The sequence below is a fragment of the Sabethes cyaneus genome, chromosome 1 (genome assembly GCF_943734655.1).
Source record: "Sabethes cyaneus chromosome 1, idSabCyanKW18_F2, whole genome shotgun sequence".
NCBI lineage: Eukaryota > Metazoa > Arthropoda > Insecta > Diptera > Culicidae > Sabethes > Sabethes cyaneus.
The window spans coordinates 22,055,748-22,079,459 of NC_071353.1; the positions used below are offsets into that span (position 1 = coordinate 22,055,748).

The 23,712-nt window shown below is 37.7% G+C and overlaps 1 protein-coding gene across 11 annotated transcripts in view; it reads left to right on the top strand.

The window, feature by feature from the left end:
• Nucleotides 1-23,712, top strand: part of LOC128732679 (peripheral plasma membrane protein CASK) — a 780,557-nt gene that overhangs the window by 140,184 nt on the left and 616,661 nt on the right. For 10 of the 11 annotated variants that reach the window (XM_053825969.1, XM_053825977.1, XM_053825978.1 and 7 more), the window contains 3 exons: nucleotides 6,249-6,326; nucleotides 6,940-7,121; nucleotides 14,736-14,795. In XM_053825969.1, the coding sequence (XP_053681944.1) occupies nucleotides 6,249-6,326; nucleotides 6,940-7,121; nucleotides 14,736-14,795 (320 nt within the window). The remainder of the gene's footprint in view (nucleotides 1-6,248; nucleotides 6,327-6,939; nucleotides 7,122-14,735; nucleotides 14,796-23,712) is intronic. The other variant, XM_053825980.1, reaches the window with a different exon arrangement.

The following is a 23,712-nucleotide window of genomic DNA, read 5'->3' on the forward strand; positions in this document are numbered from 1 at the left end:
GAGCCCCCCCTCCTAAAAAGGTAAGAAGTCCTAATTCATCATGGAAAAAATGGTTGCCTCCAAAAACACCCACATGCCAAATTTGGTTCCATTTGCTTGATTAGTTCTCGAATTATGAAGAAATTTGTATTTCATTTGTGTAGAAGCCGCCCTCCTAAAGTGGGGAGGGGTCCTAATTCATCATAGAAAATATTTTTGCCTCCAAAAACCTCCACATGCCAAATTTGGTTCTAATTGCTTGATTAGTTCTCGAGTTATGAGGAAATTTGAATTTCATTTGAATAGGAGCCCCCCCCCCTCCTAAAGTGGGAAGAGGTCCTAATTCATCATAGAAAAAAATCTTGCCTCCAAAAACACCTACATGCCAAATTTGGTTCCATTTGCTTGATTAGTTCTCGAGTTATGAGGAAATTTGTATGGAAGCCCCCCTCTTAAAGGGGAGAGGAGTTATAATTCCCCTTATAAAGAGGGGAGGGGTCTCAATATACCATAGAATAAATTCTTGTCACCTAAAACACCCACATGCCAAATTTTGATCTATTTGCTTGATTAGTTCTCGAGTTATGAGGAAATTTGTATTTCATTTGTACAGGAGCCCCCCCTCTTAAAGTGGGGAGGGGTCCTAATTCACCATAGAAAATTTTCTTGCCCTCGAAACCCTCCACATGCCAAATTTGGTTCCATTTGCTTGATTAGTTCTCGAGTTATGAGGTAATTTGTGTGGAAGCCCCCCCTGTTAAAGGGGAGAGGAGCTATGATTTCCCTTATAAAGAGGGGAGGGGTCTCAATATACCATAGAATAACTTCTTGTCACCGAAAACACCCACATGCCAAATTTTGTTCTATTTGCTTGATTAGTTCTCGAGTTATGCAGAAATTTGTGTTTCATTTGTATGGGAGCCCTTCCCCCCTCTTAGTGGGGGGAGGGGTCTCTAACCATCACTAAAACCTTTCTTGGGCCCATAAACCTCTGCATGCAAATTTTCACGCAGATTGGTTCAGTAGTTTTCGATTCTATAATGAACATACGGACAGACAGACAGACAGACAGAAATCCTTTTTTATACGTATAGACTAGCTGAGAGCCTGATCTGCCTCGGAATTGTCTCTCAACCACTTGTATATCTGTTATTGTAACTGTTATTGTTATTGATGTAAATTCTCATAATGCAGGAAACAAGCCCCCGTTTTTCTCGTTTGATTATCTGTACTCCCTTTTTCAGCATCCCCTCCTGTTGTCTCCCAGCCACTTGTAAATCGGTCTTCTTTTCGGTAATCCTTATAAAGCAAGACAAAGCTTTTTTACGTTTTGAAACCTCCCTATTATCAATGGGCACCCCATCTCCTTTTTTTAGAAATCCCCTCTCCTCTTCCAGCCACTTGTACAAGTGCTATCGTTCCAAATGCAAGAGAAGCGCACCCATTCACCCATTTGAACTGATATCCAACCTTGTAAGAGACCGTTTCCCCCATTTGTCTACCTTCTTGGACTGATTCTTTCATGTCAAAAACATGTACGCGAAGTTTGATAAAGAACCGTTCAGGCGTTCCGGAGTTATGGCGGAACATACCTTCATACTCACATTCCTCGTTCACCCCTGTTGGCTCCTTTCCAGTCAGCTCCTCGTTCTATCACGTAGCCAATTATGCATTTTTTGCTCTCTACAGCGGTAGCGAAATAAAAGCAAAAGGTAGGAGCCACAACGACAACGCGTTAAGCGTAGCTACCAATTACCGCCTCCCCCCTCTTCCTTTCCCCTCTTTTCCCACCATTCCAAGAATTTCAATTTCTTTCCCCTACCGTCCCTTCATCAGAAATATTAGCGAAATAAAGCCATTTTTATGTATTCCATCTCGGTGGAACCCCTTCGCCATAATACCTTCCCCGTTCTTGTCGCCCAGTCACTTGCACAACTGTCAACTGCTATTGGTCTGAATGTTTATTTGGACCTACCTCTTTTGTCAGCCCCAACCCCAATTTATGCCAAGTTTGACGAAGAATCGTCCAGGCGTTTCGGAGTTATGGAGGAATATTCATTCTATATCACATTCCTCGTCGCCCTTTAACTCCTTCCCAGTCAGCTTTCTCTTTTGTCACGTAGCCAATTATGAATCTGTTTGTTTTCCTCGGTGGAACATTCCTGCATAACCCTCCTCCTCTCTTCCTTCTTCCTCTCTTCGTCACTGCAATCGGGCTAAGTGCAAGAGAAATGCAACCACTTTTACTTATTTAGTCCTTGCTCCTTGAGAAGGGAACCCCACGCTTTTGTCAACACCTCTGCTCGAAAAAATTAACAGCCCTGCATGAAGGCGAATATAAAACGCCCCTACAGTTTTACCCCTGGTAGTATTCTTTTATCTGTCATCTCATGTATATCGACATGAACACGGCTACTGAACTACTGACAGTGTTTCTCTTTCTCAGTTTTCTACCCTTCAAAACAATTCATTAGTGCATCGCAGTGCTGACTGATATTTTAGATCTCGAAGTTTAGCAAATAGTTTACTTTTTAAAATCAACCAAAACCATGCTGAAGGAAATTAAATAAAACTTCGGAGCAATGTTTATTCGTTTGTTGTAATTGTAATTTCGTTTGCGGTTGTCGGCAGTTCAATGAATGACTCTCATTTGATTTCATCCACTATTATCGAGAATGATTGAATGTAGAGAACAACACGAACACGAACGCAAGTGATTCGCTCGAATCGTTGTTTTCAGGTTGGCAATGCTAAGTTCACTTCATCTGTATAAGCAGCATTTAAAAATGAGCAGTATATTGCATCAATTCAGGGGTGACATAAATTGAATATGATATTTCTAAGCACTAACTGGTCGGAACATACATTTATACTCACGTTCCTCGTCCCCCTCCCCCTGTTGGCTTCCTATCAGTCAACTATCCGTTCTGTCAGGTAGCCAATCATGAATTTGTATGTTCTGTGAAAAACTCTATTACGGAAGACAAGCAAGAAACAAAAGGTAATTGCTTTAATAAAACTATTATAAACCCAAAACGAAAGTAATTGACTCTAGATTTATTACCTGTGTTCATATTTCCGGTAGACTTGTTCAGCATTTGTTGAGCGTTTCAATTGACTCGCCTGCCAATAGCATTCTGCGCATGGTTCCTAATTCTGCGCATCGCGTATTTTCCGTAAAACTCATAGACTTTGAGAAATTGTGTTTTCGGTAAAGTTGTTCATCAAGTCTAACATTGTAATTTGAAACTATTCGGTAATTTTCTCGAATGTATCTTCGCCTAATATTGTCTTAGTGAGCGAGCAGCATCTATAAAATTGTTTTGTAAGGTACCCCGGGGCAAGTGGGACCTAAAAAATACATAGTTTGGGTTTATTCCACTGTGTTATCTATACCCATGATTATTTCAAAATTCTTTCAGCCCAGAAACTCTTCAGTGGTATCTCTTCGAAGGTTTAATTTCGAAAAAGGCCTATCAATTTACATGAAATGAAGGAGAATTTTCAAAACTATGGTGATTTACCGGGGCAAGTGGGACCGATTTTCAAATTTGATTAAAAAGCATAAAATAACAGAAAATGCTGTAAGTTATTATAAAGTTAAAGCATTGCAAGAAGCAATCAAAGACAATATTTGTACAAATGGTTCATCCAAAACTAGCGTAACAGAATCAGATCACATCGGGCGACTTTATAATTTACATAAAACACAGATCGTGAGCAATCACGCTATAATGCATTATTGTAATGAAATGTAGTTGAATATGTCGCTGTATCCAATTCTTGCGAGACGTAATTTAGGATTAACCATTGTTTAACAGTTCGAAAATGCGATTATGATCTGTTTGTTCTACCAAGCCCAATTCGGTAGAGTTATTCAGAGATAGTGATGCTATAATAACCACAACACTTTATTGTTTCAATTTCAGTTGCAGATTTGCTTAATTATATCAAATTTGCCTTCCAATTAACATCGTTTAGGTGTAACCAAAATGTGACCAAACTGTTTGTTCCCTCATAAGCTGTGCTAATGGACTTCTTTTTTAGGTCCCCTTGGTTTAGTCCTTCTCGGTTTTATTTTAAAGCCTAACTGATATAAATATTATGTAATTGAACTGAAAATGTTCGGTAGTATATCTAAAAAATGCATTAAGACAGGTAGTTCTATGCTGAAACCCTTATTTTTAATAGGTCCCACTTGCCCCGGGTGCTTTGAAGTGCCGACCTTATTTCGACCCATTTTTTTAATGTTGTCAAATTAAACAACTAGTTTTCGGGTGTAATTTATTAATACATTTATTATGTTTACCTACTGTCTGGAAAACATGTACTTTTACGAAATGCCTGTGGCCAAAATATCATTTATAGGAAAGTGCGTCAAACTTACAACGCAAATTGAAAATAACGCTCAAGTTTAAAGTCCAATTTGGATGTTTGGAATGCCAGTTATAAATAATCTATAATTTTAATGCATGCGTTTGAGTTGTATCTTTCATTTTTAGAAAGGTTCGGTTGGAGAAAATGAGGTTGAAGAGAGTTATGAGCTCCGTTCCCACTTACCCCGTATTCCCACTTGCCCCGGGGTACCTTACATGTAAACATTTGAATACAAAATTATTTTTGGTTTAACGGAAAAGGAAAAAAATCATGAAATAAAGCAAAATTAATCCGATAAAGGCCTAGATTGTTGTTGTTTTTTCATTGTAGTAATACGCTTCGGAAAAGGCGATCAAAAGCAACAGTGCAACATTTTTCAAAGATCGCCAAATTTTCGCAAAAATGTAATTTAAACTAGGGTATTTGTACTTATATGGGCCGGTTTTCAAGGAATTTACTCTTTTCATATCTCTACATAGAATTTCAATAGGTATTTCTTGAATTTTCAGAGGTGGCCCAACCTTTACAACATCGCCCGACTATGACAAATTTTTTGTCTTCACGTAATTTACATGAAATATACCTAATTCTCAGACCTTTGCAACAATGTATTTAGATTTCTAAAATTCCTTTTGAAACAGAAGTTATGAACGAATGCCAAAAGGTGACCCAACCACTACGACATTAGCCTACTGTTAAATCATATGTGAGAGTGTATTGATGACAACGGGCTGGCTTCATCAGATTAGTGATCTAACGAGCAGCACAGTTGAAAGTGCAGTCTATCTTCGATGAAAATGGACTTTGAGTATTTGTTTCTTCGGCAAAGTTGGTTATCAAGTCGGATATTGTAAGGTGAAACATTTGATTTGAATTTAATTTGTAATTTGTAATATATCTTCGCCTAATATTGTCTTAGTGAGCGAGCAGCACCTATAAAATTTTTCAGTATTTCTCACATTATTGGGTTTGATTGATAGCCGTGTAGAGCACTGAAATCTTTTTATCTCCTGGGGCAGCGCCCAAGTTGAAAATGTATAATCCTTAAATGACGCATTGTAGAATCGAAATTTTTCAATAAACATAAAGGCAAACTTTTCCAGCAATCCAACAAAGAAATTATTTGAAAAAGTATTCAACGAAATTTTCGAAAGCGGTGGAAAACTTCAAGAAAAGTCGGGATTGTGGGCAGTATATGACCAGTTGTTAATTTGTCACAAACAATTTTTGAACTGTTAACAAATGTCCAGTTACCGGGAACTGTCCGCTTTAGGACTATTTTTAGAAAGAAAAAGTACTTCAATTGAAATAATGATTTTATCTCTCAGACCGTAGCAGTCTAGAACGTAATACCACCGGCTGTTTAATCTGCACGAATGATTGCCAGCGGATAACACCCACAGTCATCGCTATCCCGATTTCAACAATAGCAGTTCTAATGGAAAAAGTTTGGCACCTCCACCCTCCGTTGCTGTTTCCGCTGTAAATTGAAGTAAGGCTCTAGTTCGCAAAAATTCGTCGTTCTTGTCGTCGTCGTCGACAGCGGCCCCCAGGTTTCTGGCTCTATCACTCGGCCACGGTCAGAAACGGGGAGGAGCTTTTTCAGCTTCAATTGCACTTTTCATCCTCACTGCTGTCTGTGTCGGGAAAATGTTTTTCAACTACTCGCTGCCCATGATTGATGGCACTCGGCGATGGCGTTCGATTTCGATCCATTTGGCAGTGGTATGCTATTGATTTTTCCCCACTCAGCAACGAAGAGCAACGATGATCGAGAGTGGACGTCGGTTTTGAATGTGCCTCATTCCAGCCGTCATTGTGCGCTGTCTGTATCAGTGTTAATTTTTATTATATCTGTTTTTTCTTCTTTTCTTTTGCCGTCAATCGCACAGCATGGAAGGATCGGACATCTGCTTTGAAGTGGTCAGACGTGCCGTGGCCGGATTCGTGTACAGCGAGGCAGTGGCGTGGTGAGTAAATGGTTTTTACTTTTCTTGTTTTTCCCCTGGGAAATGTGTGGAAATGTCCGGATGTTGGTTCGAATATTGCAGGTTGTTTTTACCGCTTTAGGGAAAAGAAAGATTCTTTAGAGCTGCAGTTTAACAAATTGCTAGTCATTCGAAATAATGTTTTGAGACCATATGAAAAACGTGGCAGAAGTTCGTTTCACGGGTATGGTTTTACCGTGACTAAGCCGTATTTGCTGTTGGCTATCAAGATTAGTGCAATTATGTAATGAAATACGCTTTTATTCGATGGATAAGCAACATGCCCCGTTAAATAATTAATGCTCGTTGATCGGATAAACACAACTTGCCTAGGCTTTAATCAGATGCTGAAATCCAAGCAATGAAATTACCGACCCGTAGAATACGCCTGAAGCCATTATTCCGCAGTTTCGAAAACACCTGATAGCAAACCTGCAACCGCATTTCCACTAGTATAATTACCGTATGAATGCACTAAAGCGGATGCCCATTCCCACTTGTTTCTCTTGCTTATCGAAATGGTTATCCCTCAGTAATCCGTTAATTATCACGCGCCCACTTGGGCGTGTATTTTCTCTTCTTCACTGTTCCGCAGCCATTACATGCGGCAGATCCTGGAGGCTCTTCGTTACTGCCACGAGAACGACATCATCCATCGGGACGTACGGCCGGCGTGTGCTTTGCTCGCGACCGCAGACAACTCAGCCCCGGTTAAACTAGGCGGTTTCGGATCGGCTGTTCAGCTTCCGAACGGGCGTGACTCGGTGGAGACGCACGGTAAGTGTGTATTCCCGTCGTCATCATTTACATTGCAGTTTTAGCCATCGTCATCATTCACTTCTCATAATTATCATCATCATCATCATCATCTTCATCCCTGTTGTTTGGTCAAGCCGATTGGCATCGACTAATTGATAAGTTGACTTTGGTCCACAAAGGTAAACAAAATGCCTTTCAGTTCTACGCCGCTAGGTATATTGGCAATTGTTGAATTGAACATTGTTATTGTTTTTTGACCACAAAAGAACAGACTCTGGAACGAGTTTTTTGCTATAGCAAAAAATTATTGTAACACATTTTGATATTCCTACGGGTGTTGATGAGCGTAAAACAACCAAATTGCGAAAGCGCGTTTTTAATTCCGGAAACCACTGAATTAAAATCAAACCAATAGCGTGTAAGGTATGAAAGGTAGGTGGCGCGGTAAAACTAAACGACCGCGGAGGTTTCGCTCCGAACACTTTCTCCCACTATCACAGGCTCATGGTTTCGTTCTAGCAGTTCATTAACATATTAAATTGGGTGCTGTTGTTCGGTGTTGAAAAGTTTAGCGGAAGGATGTGGGTTGTGCATGTGGAAGGGGAAGGGGCAAATATGTATAGAATGTGTGGTGCCCACAGCGGCAGGCCACTATATTGGAATTGGAAACTGACAGCTTTCATTAGCGGTACAACGAATGATTCATTAAGTTCGGGAAGAGGATATAAGCGGTTTAGGGTTGGTTGTTTTTTTTTCGTTGGATGGATCAGTCAAGTACTGAGATATATGTTTTAAAGTTTAAAGGGAAGGAGGTTGGTGCTTTTCTCACGTACAGAGAAACTTGTAGCAGTCCTTAAAGGAAATGCCGTGAGTTGTATAGTTTTTTCATTGCAGATATCTTTTCAAATCGTAGTTAATTGTCGAGAAAATGTTTTTAAACTGTTTTATTTGTTGATAAATTGTTGATTTTTAATACGTCATTATATACGTCCTATGAACCAATAAGGTGCTGCTAGAAAATGTCCATCAGAATTAATACCAGGCAGGATTCTTTCACCATTCAGCTGTTCAACAATTTCCCGATAGAAGACTGTAGTTTGTATCTTACAAATGATATTTTTATGAAAAAGTTTTCTCATATTAAATTGAAATTTTCGCAATATAAAAAACAGCATCGGTCCCATATTACTCCCCAGAAGCGCAGATACCGAAATGGGTTATATCTAAGAGTACAGTTTTGAGAAATAGAGTTGAAGTTGAGGTGAAGTGATTGTCAACTTTTTTAGACTCGTTATTCCCAAGGCGATACAGAACTGATCTACGTGACCGTGAAAAATGTTTAAACGTATAATCGACCTTCTCGGGCGTGAATCAATCGAAAAGAAAAAAATCCAAGTTTGGTAATCGATTCTTTAGGGTAGGCCATTGCAAATCATATTTAAAGTTTTTGTCACCCCCCCCCCCCCCCCCCCCCCTTGGAAATTGGCTTGAAAAATCGGGGGACAAAAAAATAATTTGTAGGATATGAGTCAAATTTCTTTTTATAAAATCAATTGTCTGTGGGCTCTACAGTCTGAAAAACTCGAAAAATGAGTCTCCGAGTTGAATTACGGCTTCTAGCACGAAACAGAAACGGAAATTCGAACAACGGAGTTTCCGAAAATCATCCAAAAAAATTTTCCTTCGTTTTTGTCTTTTTTCGTATATTTTTACATAGAAAATAATAACGTATATATTATAAGCAAGAATAGATTCGGTTTTCACGTTTAAACCTTCAATAAAAATTCTTAAAATCCATGTTTTTTTTGCTCGATTAAAAAATTTACTTTGTTTTTTTTCGCCCCCCTTCAGTGGCCGAACACCGGAAGGACAAAAACTTTATAAAATATTTGTAATGGCATTATTTAAAAAAAAAAGTTTTTTACGACGATTTTTATCGACTTTAAAATAAACTCATACACCATTATGTTCTCTATACTTGTTTAAAACAAAATTATTTATCGCTCCAAGGTATTTTGCGCTGATCCCGAAATAAAGCGTTTAAAAGTAAACAACTGTCCATTTCTCATGTAAAATCAATAGCAGAATTAAATCTTCTTAAAACACTGAATCCCCATCCAATGTAAAGGCGCTTTGCGCTATTATGGAAGCAAACAGAAAGTATGTAATATAGGTTTTCTTAACAGTGTTGTCAATTGTTCAGTTTTTCTTATAATTGGTAACAACCCAAGTAACAATCACAAGTAACAAATACAGCCGCTCGGTTTTACTTGAGTTTTATAAAGGTTTTAATGCGGTATGAATTATTACATTTGGTTTTATTGTGGTATTACGCAATACCAAGATGATTCAAGTCAAAAACTGCTTATAGTTAGCTAGAAAACCACAATAAAATTGTTAATCAAATCAAACGTATTGTTTTACAGGGTGTCTACACAGTTTCGAAAAAAGAATTCCTTGAGTTTTCCAGGTTTTTTTCAGGATTGGAGGAAATAATCCAGATTACTTAAATCATGTTATACAATAAACATTTTCGGCAAATAGTATTAAGATATTTTAACAATATGCCAACGATAAAAACATTAAACATCTTATGATTTCTGGTGACGAAAAACTTCAGTTTCTGCGAACTACCTTCAAATAAATATTGTCGAACTATATGGTAATCGATGAAACAGAGCCATACTTCTTACCATCAATAATACTCCAATTTCTCAAAATCCAGTCCAAATCATTGGAGATCATTTATGGGCCTATTTTGTAAGTCGCATCGAGCAACTCGACTCGATTCAATCACTGTCGAGTGTCGAGTGCAGGGTGAACGGGCAGCATAGCGGCTCAATGCGCAATCAAAATAAAACAAGTTCTCTTGTCACTGTGTCTTTTTAGCGGTCGAGTCAGCCGAGTTTCGCGACAAAATCATGTCGCTTGTGACTTACATGATACCAAAAGTAGCAGTCGACCAAAGCAGTCGAGCAAAGTGTCACTCAATGTGACTTACAGAATAAGGCCCGCAGATAGATTTCAGATCGCAGGGGAAATGTTAAGACATCCCATATTCATAAATGTGTCTTCTTTGCTGTTGAAGGGTATCCCGGAGACTAAAAACGTATTTCCTCCGTGTGCTAACCATCCGGCTGGACTTGTCTACTCTTGTATCTAAAAATAAAAAAGAAGAAAACTTATCCAATTTAATTCTAGTATATGTATTTCATTCACGACAGATACGTATTTCGCCTACGACTTGCAGGCTTCCTCAGTGTCTGTTTTCGAACTTTTGAGGAAGCCTGCAAGTCGTAGGCGAAATACGTATCTATCGTGAATAAAATACACATAGTAGAATTAAATTGGATAAGTTTTCTTCTTTTTTATTTTTATGTTTCGTATTCTACTAAGAAAAACTTCAGTCAACTCTTGTATATTTTCTCTATGCCGCAGAACTTAACATCAGCTACTGAAACGGGGAAATTTCCCCACCTGCTCTATTTCCCTAGGCGAGTTCTCCAGGCGAAAATTGCTTTCTTTTATTCTGCCGATCGGGAAATTGCACTCCGCGCGCGAGTTTCTTATCTGTTGCTTCCTTGTTATTTCTCGCGCAAGTTCATTTGCAAGCGAAGGGCGAAACATTTATAAACAAAGTTGGCCAACCTCGTGTTTTAGTCTTGACCTTGACAAGCGGTCAGGCACATATATTAATAATTTTTGAAACGGTGGTTCTACAATTGAATACAAGACGGTAGCGGAAAGTAAATTTTTTTTAATAGATGGGAAAGAGCGGAAAGAGGAGAGGGGGGGGGGGTTATTGGTAGCTGCGCTTAACAAGTAGTCGTTGTGACCCCTACCTTTTGTCCAATGCTGGAAGGTGTATGAGTCAAACCAAGCTATAATCTGAGATTATAACCGGATTGGAACACACAACACCCGCCAGGGCATGTGGCTCGCTGGAACATGTACCTTTGAACTACAGAGGCGCTAGACAAAAGGAGACTGCACAACTCCCTTATTAAGGTAGCGACGTATCTGGTTGGGTTATAGACCCAAATTGTGCCTCTCTTCCGTCTACTATATAACCCCCCCCTCGCCTTTCCGCTTTTTCTCCTTCCTTCAAAAAAAAAAAAATCATTACTTTCCCCTGCCGTTACTTCATCAACTGTAGAACCTCCGTTTCAAAAAATATTAAACAATGTTGGTTAAGCGAAGAGCATCACCCGCACTTACATCGATTACCAATGCGTGCAGTGTTCTCGCAGCACCGAATTCTAGCGCCCATTGTGGCCGTGGTGTTTTTCCGCAAAGCACGCGTCAATGTTTATATTTTTAATTTTCGTTCTCCGAACCGCAAGGCGTTCGATACCACAGAGTTTAAGCTTTTTTTTAACTTTAATTTCGTTACGCGCACCCTTGGAGAAACCGGTCCGCGCATTCCGAAGATGTTTTTCATTTTCATGCCAACGTCGGTCGTTCTACTTTCTGACCAACGTGGCTGGTTTTACTCTGCATGGATTCACCGGGATTAAATCCTCTGGGTTCAAACTAGATTTTTTAATGGGACTAAATAGAGGATAGGGTCCTCTGGGTACAGTATTGTGAGGAAAACGTTGTGATAGATTTCAAGAATTCCCTAAGGTTGGGTGAAATTCCCTGAGAATTTTAGGTTTTGCCAGAGTAAATGAAAATTCCTTAGGACTCTCGGTTTTCCAGGTTTTTTTAGGTAGTAGACACCCTGTTATATTAAAACGATAAAACTAGTTGGCTGCGCCACATACGTTATAAACTTACTATACGTGATGCGTAGCACTACAATATGGTGTCATAATCAAAATTGATCGGAACACGGTTGTTTGTTAAACCACAATAAATCTGTTTTATTCAGTTAATTACTAAAATGTTAACAACATAACCAATCAGATTTATTGCTGTTTTTACGAAGAATATTAGAGTTTGACACCGAAATCATTTTTTATGCGATGCCATATTGCCATATTCTAGTATTTTTTACTAGCTTGAAAACAAAAATCCGTCAAAGCAACGTTTGTTGCAGAAAGATAAATTATTGCGCATATGCCGCACCACAACGGAGACTGCTGCAAATTTATTGAGTATTTCTCGTTGAAACGGGGCCACTACTGACATGAAGTCTTCAAATATTATAAGAACTTTTTTACTTTACTGATTGAAAATGGTTAAAATATAAGAATTACACTTTTAATACCTCGAAACAGTGGATCCCTCGTTCGCTAAGGGGCCCGACAGCTTAAAAGCATGTGGAATATTTAGCAAGTAAAATAATCGTGTGCAAAGTTATTGAGTGTAATTGATTTTAAAGTGCTCTTTTTTAACACATCATTATATTTCGCAACCGGTAAGAGATAGATAGTTACTTTATTCAGCAAAATTGCTTAGTTTAGTATGTTCTGCAACTTTTGGAGAAAAAAACTGTTCTTTTGAATTATTTAAAAAAACAAAAGTTTGTATCACCCTAATAGGTGAATTCATGATCACCCTAATAGTGCAGGAAGATGCGTTATATTTTATTATTTTACTTCTCCGAAGACACCACCCTTGAAAAAATACACATTTTTCATCAGACGGTTTTTAACCTAGAAACAGTTAGGGCATTACAAATATTTTATAAAGTTTTTGTCCTTCCGGTGTTCGGCCACTTAAAGGGGGGGGGGGGGGCGAAAAAAAAACAAAGTGAATTTTTTAATCGAGCAAAAAAAAAACATGCATTTTAAGAATTTTTATTTAAGGTTTAAACGTGAAAACCGAATCTATTCTTGCTTATAATATATACGTTATTATTTTCTATGCAAAAATATACGAAAAAAGACAAAAACGAAGGAAAATTTTTTTGGTCGATTTTCGGAAATTCCATTGTTCGAATTACCATTTGTGTTTCGTGCTAGAAGCCGTAATTCAACTCGGAGACTCATTTTTCGAGTTTTTCAGACTGTAAAGCCCACAGACAATTGGTTTTATAAAAAGAAATTTGACTCATATCCTACAAATTATTTTTTTGCCCCCCGATTTTTCAAGCCAATTTCCAAGGGGGGGGGTGACAAAAACTTTAAATATGATTTGCAATGGCCTTATATCTTATTAATTATGCAGAAAAAGCAAAACAGTCTTCAACTCTTAACCAAAAATATTCCTCTTTTATGTGCAAAATATTTTCTAGAACATCACATTGAGCTGTCTGTTGAAATAAACATGTTACAAGAAGAAATGTGATTTGTGGGGTCGTTTATAAACAAAGGTCTATTGCTGAAAATGGGTAAAAGGTAGAAGTTTGATATCTTCAGAAAAAATACTTGAAATTTTTTTATCTTTAATATTTTGAAACCAAAAAGGTGAAAAAAAATTTACTCAAAAAGTTATTACTGGAATTGTTGTTAAAATAACACCTAAATATTGGACGACCCCTTCAAAAGATGCATCATTTTTTCATTCCAAAAATTACGAAGACCACATTGACTTGAGACATGCTGTTTAACCGCAAATATATTTGTCCCGAAATTTTAATTTCTGGCCCATAGTGCATTGGTTGCAGTTAATAAAATGAAAATGATTTGTTTTACTGATTTGCGATACAACAACAGCTACAACATAAATGAACATACAATTGACATAAATGAACGTAAAAATTAGGGCATCTATGAAGTCACGTAGTCAGAGCTTAACTGTTCGCATGCGTTAGATTTAGTGGCACCAATTAGTGATTTACAATTTCAAAACACAATCTGCGACCCAATTAGTACGGGTCAGAAAATTTATTCGTTCGCTAACTGTTCATTTCACCGAGTCCGCTTTCCTATTAGTCGTTTTCAGAAAAATTTCAACCCGCAACTGAGATTCGAGGCTGGATACTGAACGCATTAGGCGAAAAATCCCAATTAAATGAAACTTCACGGACGTACACACACACACACACATACGTACTCACGCACATAAATTGAGGTTTTTCCCTAATGGGAAAATCCCTTCTCAGGCTTGGGGAGGATTTATGGCGCTAATGAAGAAAAATAGCTAGGGTGTGAGGAAGACCAAACGAGAAAGGGTTTATAATGGAATTTGTTTGTGTGTGATCGTTTTTTTCGTCAAAATGTGCATGAAAAGTTTGAGGAATTTTATTTTTGAATGCGGCATTGACTATGTGCTTAGCAGAAAGAGAATGCTGGTATTTCTGCGGTGGACTTTTTAAGTAAAAGTAAAAAAGATATACATATAATACTTTTGGATAAAGAGTGATGACATATTGATCGTTTTTGTTGTGATGTCACAACCATTAAGACCCAAGCAAAAAGGCACACTGGACTTGAACAATGGTTCAATGGAAGAATCAACTACCAACGAAGTATATTTCAGTAAATAAGTAAAATGTGTAATCGGAGGTCATTCTACGGGTTTCGAATAATTCACTAAAACTAGAGCATCCTTCATTAAAATGTTGCATACGTTCATTGTGATCATACTATTTTTCTCTTCCCTTTCTCTTTCTCTTTTCTCCGCTTGTCCTGCTCTCTTGATTTCCCAACCGAAACCGAATGAACAAACACGTACAAATTAAACCACAAAATCTAACAACAACTACAACAACCAAAACAACAACAACAACATCAACAATGACAGAACCGCTCCGTTCATACTTGAGTCCCCGAGGAAAGCTCTATCTAAAGTCCGACGGCGAGGGTAAGCAAACAATCTTTGATTATTCTTCTCATTAAAGTTCAAAGCAAAAGAAACCCCACTTAAACGCAAATTTTTCCTTTGAACGAATTCGTTGATTAGTTTGTTGCTCTGCTGTTGGTATTTTATTCTCAATCATCCAGTGCTGCGCGATGTTTGATCAACCAATTCTTGCTCGGCTTTTATTGTAGACACACAAACAAGCTTCACACAGTCTCACGGCATCTGCTTTACTTTTCATTGGTTTGCGCTTTTGACAATAATTTGATTACAGCTGGAATCAAAACGGGAGATAAATTCCCGATTCGCAACAGCTGCTGTCAAAAGCGGTAGGGTGGTAAAGTTTTCTTCTCGCTCACATTACTCCTCACGCAGTTGAACAAAAATCTGGCAGCACAATCGGATGATTTCTGTTCGCTTCTCTTCGTAACCTATATTGCAAACTTTCGAACAAAGTTTGCGTAAGTTTCCTGCTTGAGTTCGCATTTTCCGCAATGTTTCGTTTACTGTTTCATTTTTCGTTTCGCTGTTTTTTTTCGCTCGTCAGCACAATATAACCATCTTTCATCTTTCATCATCGTTAATGTGGATTTAATGTTTACTTTACTGTGTGTTTTCCTGTTATTGTATCTCTATGTGTATCTGTTCTGGAGTTTACGGTTCGATTGTATACGAGGATTAACGAGAATAATTTTATTCTCGTTCGAAAACCCGACGGCGGGAAAAGTTTTGCGGAGCACAGAAAACTGTGCGGTTCATGGACACATTTTAGTATGATTTTACTGGTGGAAACTTTTTGACAAGTGAGACAGTTCTTTTTTTGTGCTTGTCTGTTGTAGTGGAGGTTGATTTTAAGACGGAATATGTTTATGTTATCGTCGTCATTAGGAATGTTGTCTTCTAGGTAACAGATAAAAGATGATCGAAATGACTCCGTCCGTCTCCATGGCCATCTCCAAAACAGCTGGACACAGAAATGTGCATTTGAGTTTTTAAAACTGAGATAAAAATGTCCAAGGAATTTAGTCTTGCGTAATAAACTTTACCATCTGCTAGCATTTTCCTTCAGTAAAGCTTAAAACGGACTGTGCAATTTGTTTGTAGCTAAAGAAATTCGAGCGAAGAAAAATGAGTGAACCAAACTTTATCATTAACTATAAAACAACCCTCTCCTACTTATCGATGTCATTGAACAAAACTTCAATAAACAAATTTTCACTTTTTCCGCAAAATATAAAATTGATTGCACAAAAACACTTCCTGTCCACGAAACGTTCTTCAGCAGGATGCATCATCTATATCCACTAATTTTCACTTACTGGAAGAAACTGTAACACGGTGTCACGAGAAGAGAATTGTCAGGAAGTTTACAGGAAGGGCACTATGGTCACACAAAGGCCAGTTCTACGGATTTGAATATTTTTTATGGACCTACGGTTCAAGTGCTCGTATCTACGGATTTTTATAAGTTTCACGTAAAAGGCTTACAATTTCTTTCAGAAACAAAACTCACGAATACGCTACCCCGAGTAACAATTTGGGTTTTATTACACACTTATGATGGCATTTAAGACCAAAATTGGTCATGAAAACCGCCATAAGAGTACAATAAAACTCACTTTGTTGCTTGGGATGGACATGTGTTCTATCTTCTCTATAAAATTTAACGTAAAAAATAATCTCTAAAAGTGCAACTAGCATGCCCAGCAACAATTGGGGTTTTATTATACTCTCATGATAGTTCTGCCTCCCAGTTGGCCTTGAGGTAAGACGCTGGTCTAATAAGTCAGTCGTCGTATGTTCGAATCTCGGCTGGAAGAGGCTGTTTGAGTCAATAGGATCGTAGCACTGACCCCGCACTGTCCTGTATTCTAACAGCTGGTTGCGAAGTCTGTCGTATAAAAACAGAAGGTCAAATTTCGATAACGGAATTAGCACCCAGACTTTGCTTTTATGATGGTTCTTATGACCGAAATTAGGTAAACCGCAATGAAAGTGCAATAAACTTACAATACTATTTGGGATACTAACTGGGTAAAAATGGTTCCAATTTCAAATCAAATTTTAGGTCCTATTTCAAGTCTAATTTTATATTTAGTTTCAAGCTTGATCTGATGCCTCGTGAAGATGCAGAGAATTCCCTGGTCTTTAGTAGTAACAAGTATTGGACTAACATGCCCTATCTAAGTAACAATGTAGGTTTTATTACACTTCTATGATGGCATTTAAGACCAAATTTGGTCATGAAAACCACAATAAAAGTGCAATAAAACTCACATTGTTGCATGGGTTGAGTGCTTCAGCCTGGGCACGCTAGTGCTCACACCTTCATTTTCCCTGTTGGCGCATGGCAAAAGGCAAAACATTTTCGTTTCACATTTTTCGCACATTTTGATAGCTCCCAAAAAAAATTTTCGCAGTCAAATAGAACTTTAAAATCCTTTAACACTGTCACAGCAAATAAGGTTGTTCTTTATAACCAAGTAGCTGGTACTCTTCTCCTATTTGCATTACTCTTTTTACGCGATAATTGAAAACTATTTAACCTCTAAGCATGCAGAAAACAAACGAAAAGACGACTAAAAGTTGTCTACGATAAAAAGATAATGAAGAGACGCCGTAAAGATGGCGAAAATAGGATGAAAAGTTGATAACAAGACAATGAAAAACGACAAAAATATGACGCAAACAACTTAAAAATGCGATGCAAAACGCCAAAATGAAGACAAAAGGAACAGAAACACGACAAAAAGAGGTTAAAAAAGCGTCAAATGGGCGATTAAACGTGCTACAAGCTACGATGAAAAAATAATAAAAAGTGTCTTGACAACAAAAAGGATGATGAAAAAATAAGAGTCAATAAAAAACAGCTAAACTGCGATAAAAGACGATGAACAGATGATAAAGAAATAAAGAAAAGACGCCAAAACAGCGTTAAAAAAGTCAACAAAAATGGCAAAAAGCAATAACAAAATTACGGCAATTGACAGACACAGACACTCCTATGGGAAGGTTCAGCTTAGTTATAAGCTCTGATTAATTTCAATTTAAGGAAATAAATACGTGATATCTTTGTGGTGCGATTGCATAAATTCATATACTTATGATTACCAAGTGCTACCAAGTGAAGTTTTCGGTGACAAAACTTGTATTAAAAAGCAAAAACAGTTAAAAATTTACCTTGGACTAAAAGGCTTAAGAGCGGACGCCATATTGCAGATAAGTATTGGTCAATTGAATTTGTTCATCTTATAACGATGCAATATATGTGTTCTACTTCGCTACACAGTAGAAGCCTATTCAGATCATGTTGGAGTACACTGTGGTTTTTGCTATTAGAGTACATACACCCACACATTCGATCGCGTTAGCTATATCGCACATTGTCTATTGCGCACACGCATCCAGTTAACCTGGAATTGTTCAGTCTATTGTCCGCGAACAAAGCTCGGCACATACCGTAATCTGTTCGACCGTAGCATAGCACCTGGCCATGTCCTTACGATTGTAGAAATGGGTACGTTAGTTGACCACCTACTTTAAGAGGATGCGCAAAAACTCACGCAATCTTCATAGGTGTTCTTGTACCCAGTATATACGATATGAATAAAATATTACAAATAAAATTAAATGAAGCATATATGGGAAAAATAGAACAATCTCATCATCAATCCTTCGAATGAAAAAAAAATTGCATCAGTTTCCATCATCTAATAACCAATAAGTAATTTAATTTTTCCTTACGATATCCATGTGCATTATTTAAGCTTGTTACGGTTAGGAGGTGCTTGAGCTAAAACGAAACAAATAATTAAAATAACATTGTACTTACCTGCTATCAAGGCCGTGTGGCTCAGCCGTCTGCATCTGGGAACCACGCGGCATCGCATCTCCTAGCTTAGCTACTCAATTATTACCGGGTATGGCCACGTGGAGGCGCTAGGTAGGAGCTTGGGCTGGCAAAAGCTATGTTGGTCACTTTCTCGTTTGCCTTCCCCATTTCATATCCACATACCGTAATCTGTTCGATCGTGTACATTTTTCGAGTGTTCGGTTTAGCTATTTTAATCAGTTTTGGCGTAAAATGCTGCAAGATGAAGATGCGCTTTTATTATCAAGCGGTGACGAGTTTATCGGTAGTGCTAAAATGCTAGATTCGGTGCCAGGCAACCACAACGAGATGTCTTGTGATGCTGTAGCGAATGGTGCAGTGAAGGTAGCAGCCGTAGAAGCAGAGAAAAGTCTTATAAATCTTTCCGGTCAAGTTTGTGGATTGCAAAACTTGGCCGCTGATGATGCACTGAATGCACATCGCAAACGCGTAGCTATTACGCCGAAGCCCAACGTGGATAAAAAACTCCGAGGCAGGCCAGTTTATAAGGCAATCATTGTCCGCAATGATGAGGTTATGAACGAAAGTGTGGCTTCATTTTTGTTCAGGAAACTTTCGGTACTCCAAGACAACGTTCCGATTGAAAGTTCTCAGCCTACGTTCACCGGCTGCGGGTTCCAACAGAAAGCATTGTGGATTGAAGCAACTGAACAGTTGGCTTAAAGCTGTAATTGACACGCTGAACGCAGTTTCCGCGGGTAAAAAATTTCTTGTAAAACCTTATACACCACCACCACCGCTGCGACGAGTGGTAGCAACCCTTCCACCTTGTGGTCCAAAAAGGCTGAACTACGCTGAAATCATAAATAATATCCAGCGTCTCAATCCAGGAATTCATACGGATGGTTGGCGTATTTTGGCCGTCACAAATGATTCTAGTGGCCGTAAAAATTTAGTTTTTGGAATGGATGAAAATACAGTACGAGATCTAGTGAAAAATGGTATGGATTTTTTTTTATAGATTTTCCTACCTGAGGCTTACGATTCACGAGAAAAGAAAACAATTCTTAGAAATAACTTATTGTATAAATAAATAACTTCAAGCAAGTGATGCTTTGATTTATTTTCCTTTCAAGCGAAAGCCATCATTATGACCATTCCATAGGTTTCCATATTTTCGTCGTGAAACGAGAAGTTTGTGGTTCCGACTCACAACTGTGTTCTTCGCGACAGCGTTAATTCTTTGAGTAAACCTCAATGATCATGTACATAAATAAGTACAGAAATGAGTTCAATATTTTATATTCAGATCTCAATAATCAACATTAAAGTTGGATCGTCAGGTATTCTCAATTAGCTTGGGATTTGTTCAGCAAATTCTTTTTACATTCCTGCCCCTCTTCCTCTCCTTGTCCAATATCATCATTTGCTAGTCTTCCTCCCGCATTCCTTCCCAAGTCTTAATCCAAGTTTCCTCTATTTCCTTTTTCCCCTCCCTCTCTTTCTAAACGGGTAGATGATGAAAAGGCGCTGGCGATTATGTTTTTGGCGAGGCACAAATCTAGAACGTGCCGCCTGAGCCCCCTTACTGATTCCTGATAGCTGATACGGCAATGAGATAATAAGAAGACGATGAACACGAAGAAGAGACAACAAGGTAGCGAAACGACAACTATAGGGTGTCGAAAAGAAGCTAAAACTGCGACGAAAAACATGACAAAAACGAAAATGAAAGCGAAAAACACGAATAAAAGATGTCAGTGTCAAAAAGGCATCTCATCAAAAGAGACGAAAAAACGGTAAAACCGACGAAAAAACGACCAACAGGCGATGAAAATACGTTGAATTGATGACGAAAAGACGACAGAAGTTCAATAATACCTCGATATAAAGCAACCTCGATTCAAAGCAACTTCGATATAACGTAGCTCGATATAAGATAATTTTTACCTCGATTTAACTTTTTAAAACTTATAAACACATCTGTATTAACTTTCACTGTGGTGTGACCTTGCATTACTACTGTGAGAAAATTATTTCTAATTCTTAAATGTTACAATTTCGTTATTTAGATGTTCAAATTTCGATTAACAAAATTTTTACACATTCTTCGCTTCTTCGCATTTGTTAACGAAACGAAAGTACAAGACCAACCATCGTGAAAACTGAAAGTTAACGGTTTGAAAGGCTTCCCTTTCATTTGCAATTAATTTCGTTCGAATAGGAATAAATTTCGTTTTTGCTTCGATATAACGTAACTTTGATGTAACATAACGAAAATAAAAATAAAGTTGCTGCATAATAGAGAGATGACAAAAAGACGTCGCATACAAAGATTGTGGTTTTAAAGGAAACGAACGAAGCCGACAGTCTAGCTAGAGAAGGTTCTGCATCAAATTTTATTGGTCCGGAACCTTTTTGTGGAGTCCCGGAGTGTGCTCTAAAGACCGAAATAAGAACATGGGAAACGTCCATGGTAGAACCAAATTGGAACGCCACGGATACATCCAGACAGGCAAAAAGATTCATAAGACCAAGTGCAGCAAAAGCCCGGATCTGATTAAATCTTAGTAAAAAAGACCTTCGGGTAATTTGGAACGCAGTTGTGATATGGCTCTACAGGAAAGGAAAAAAAATAAGACCACGAATAGATGATAATAATCATATCGAAAAGACAACAATAAGATGACGAACAAACGGCGAATAGACGATGTAAACAAAGCATAGCATAGCAAAGTTTCCCGTGCGGCGAAAAGATGATGAAAAAGTGATGACAAGTCGGTGAAACGACAATGAAAAAATTAAAAAAAGACTGCTAATATACGATGAAAGCCAAAAAAAGCGCCAGAAGAGTAACAAAAAACAATAAAAAATGATGAAAAGACTATGAAGTGATGCATAAAATGCGATGTAGAGACGGTTAAAAGATAGTGAAACTGGGGAAAAAATAAAAAAAAACATAACAAAAAACCGTAGACTCTGTCGACTGCTAGTTTCGTAATTTTTACCGTGCTTTTTTTGCCTTTTCAGTATTTTATGGAATTTTGAACTGGTTTTTTTCAATTCACTCCGACGTTTCGACTATTTATTTTAGTCTTTTTCAACTATTTAACTCTATCCTTGAAAAAGACTAAAATAAATAGTCGAAACGTCGGAGTGAATTGAAAAAGCCAGTTCTAAATTCCGTAAAAGACTAAAAAGGCAAAAAAAAATCACGGTAAAAATAGCAAAAAACGATTAAAAAGCGTCAAAAAGGGGACAAAACATAGAAAAAACGAACGAAAGACAGAAAAATGCAACATTTTTCTTGTCTTGATCGCAAACAAGACGACGACAAAATGACAAATCAGTGAAGAAAAGACAACAAAAAAGATAGCAAAAAATACGACAAAAACGATAGTTGGGAAATCGACAAAATTTGTCAAACATAGACGTCAAAAATGGACGAACACACTTTTGTCGATAATGAAAAGGCGTCAAAAATAATAATAAAATGATGAAAGGCAATGGAAGTACAACGAAAAGACAGTGTATAGATAGCAAAAAGATGGCATAAAGATGCCGAAAATACAATGAATACCGTTCTGATTCAAACTTAGAACAGTCTCAAACTTCGAACACTTCAAAATAAAATTCGCGTTATCATCGCTAATATGATTAAATATTACGCTTATTGTACACCGTCGTGTTCGTTAGAATGCCCTCTATCCCGTGAGGTATGACATTGTACTGTAGGACTCCTTGTAAGGAATCAGCAGGCGCTGGAAAAGAGTGAGAACTCAGCTTTTACTTTAGTTTGCATAAAAACTACAATGTATGCAGCCCTAAGGGTTGTACGAAAGGGACTATATCAGATCATTAGATCAAAGACAAATGTGAACTGTATTTCTGGCATATGTATGTTTATAAAAATCTGTTAGTGCCATTGTTTAAGTGAATGTTTAAAAGAGAAGTGCGAAATATTCAGATTCAATTCTTCATTGAATTCAATGGTGGCTTTGAAACGTGGACGGGGGTTCATAAGCAACCATTGAGACATAGAGATTTCTTTTCAAATCACTTGTGTCGATCATATAGGTTGAAGTAGTAATGAATGGTCGGCCCACAAATCATTGTATTAAATTTGATTATGCGCAGGTTGACATGTTTCAATAATCTTGCTTTAACTCGTTCGCTGGCCTTTAAAAGGGTCATTGGTTACAAATAACATTAAAGCCAAAGCAAACCCCCATATTGCAAATTTGGTTCCATTTGCTTGATTAGTTCGAGATTTATGAGGAAATTTGTATTTCATTTGTATGGGTGCCCCCCCTCTTGGAAGGGTAAGGGTACACCACAGAAAAAATTCTTACCTCCAAAAACCCCCACATGCCAAATTTAGTACCATTTGCTTGATTAATTTGCGATTTATGAGGAATTTTGTATATTATTTGTATGGGAGCCCCTCCCCACCCCCTCTAGAGAGGGGATGGGTCTCAATTCACCATAGAAAAAATTCTGCTTTCTGAAACCCCCACATGCTAAATTTGGTTCCATTTGCTTCGTAAGTTTTGAGGATATTTGTGTTTAATTTGTATGGGAGCCCTCCATAATATTACTCTCTTACCCCCTCCATAAAATTGCTGATCATTTAATCTGTGCAACGACATATAATATGTCCAGTTTCGTTCAGTAGTTTAGTTGTTATTATCATTTTTACAAATTTTTATTATTCGTTTTTACAAAGTGCTACCCAGTCCCAATATAGTAAACAAAGACGTAGTCCTACGTCAAAAAACAAAATACGTAAAACACGACTATAAAAAACAAAAGATGCCTAATCGTTCAAAACACAACAAAAGTGCAAAACGAAGAGGAATAGATGACGAATATACGATTAAAAATGATAAAATGACGTCGAAAAGACATAAAAAAAGGAAACACAAGCCGCAAAACCGCAAAAACCGTCGTTTTTTCGTGAAAAACTGTTTCGAAAAAACAGTGAAATAGGCATCAGAAAAGGTGAACAGACGATGAAAGTGAGATAAAAAGTGGCAAAAAGACCACGAAAAGACGACTAAAATAGGACAACAATAGGATATCAAGACA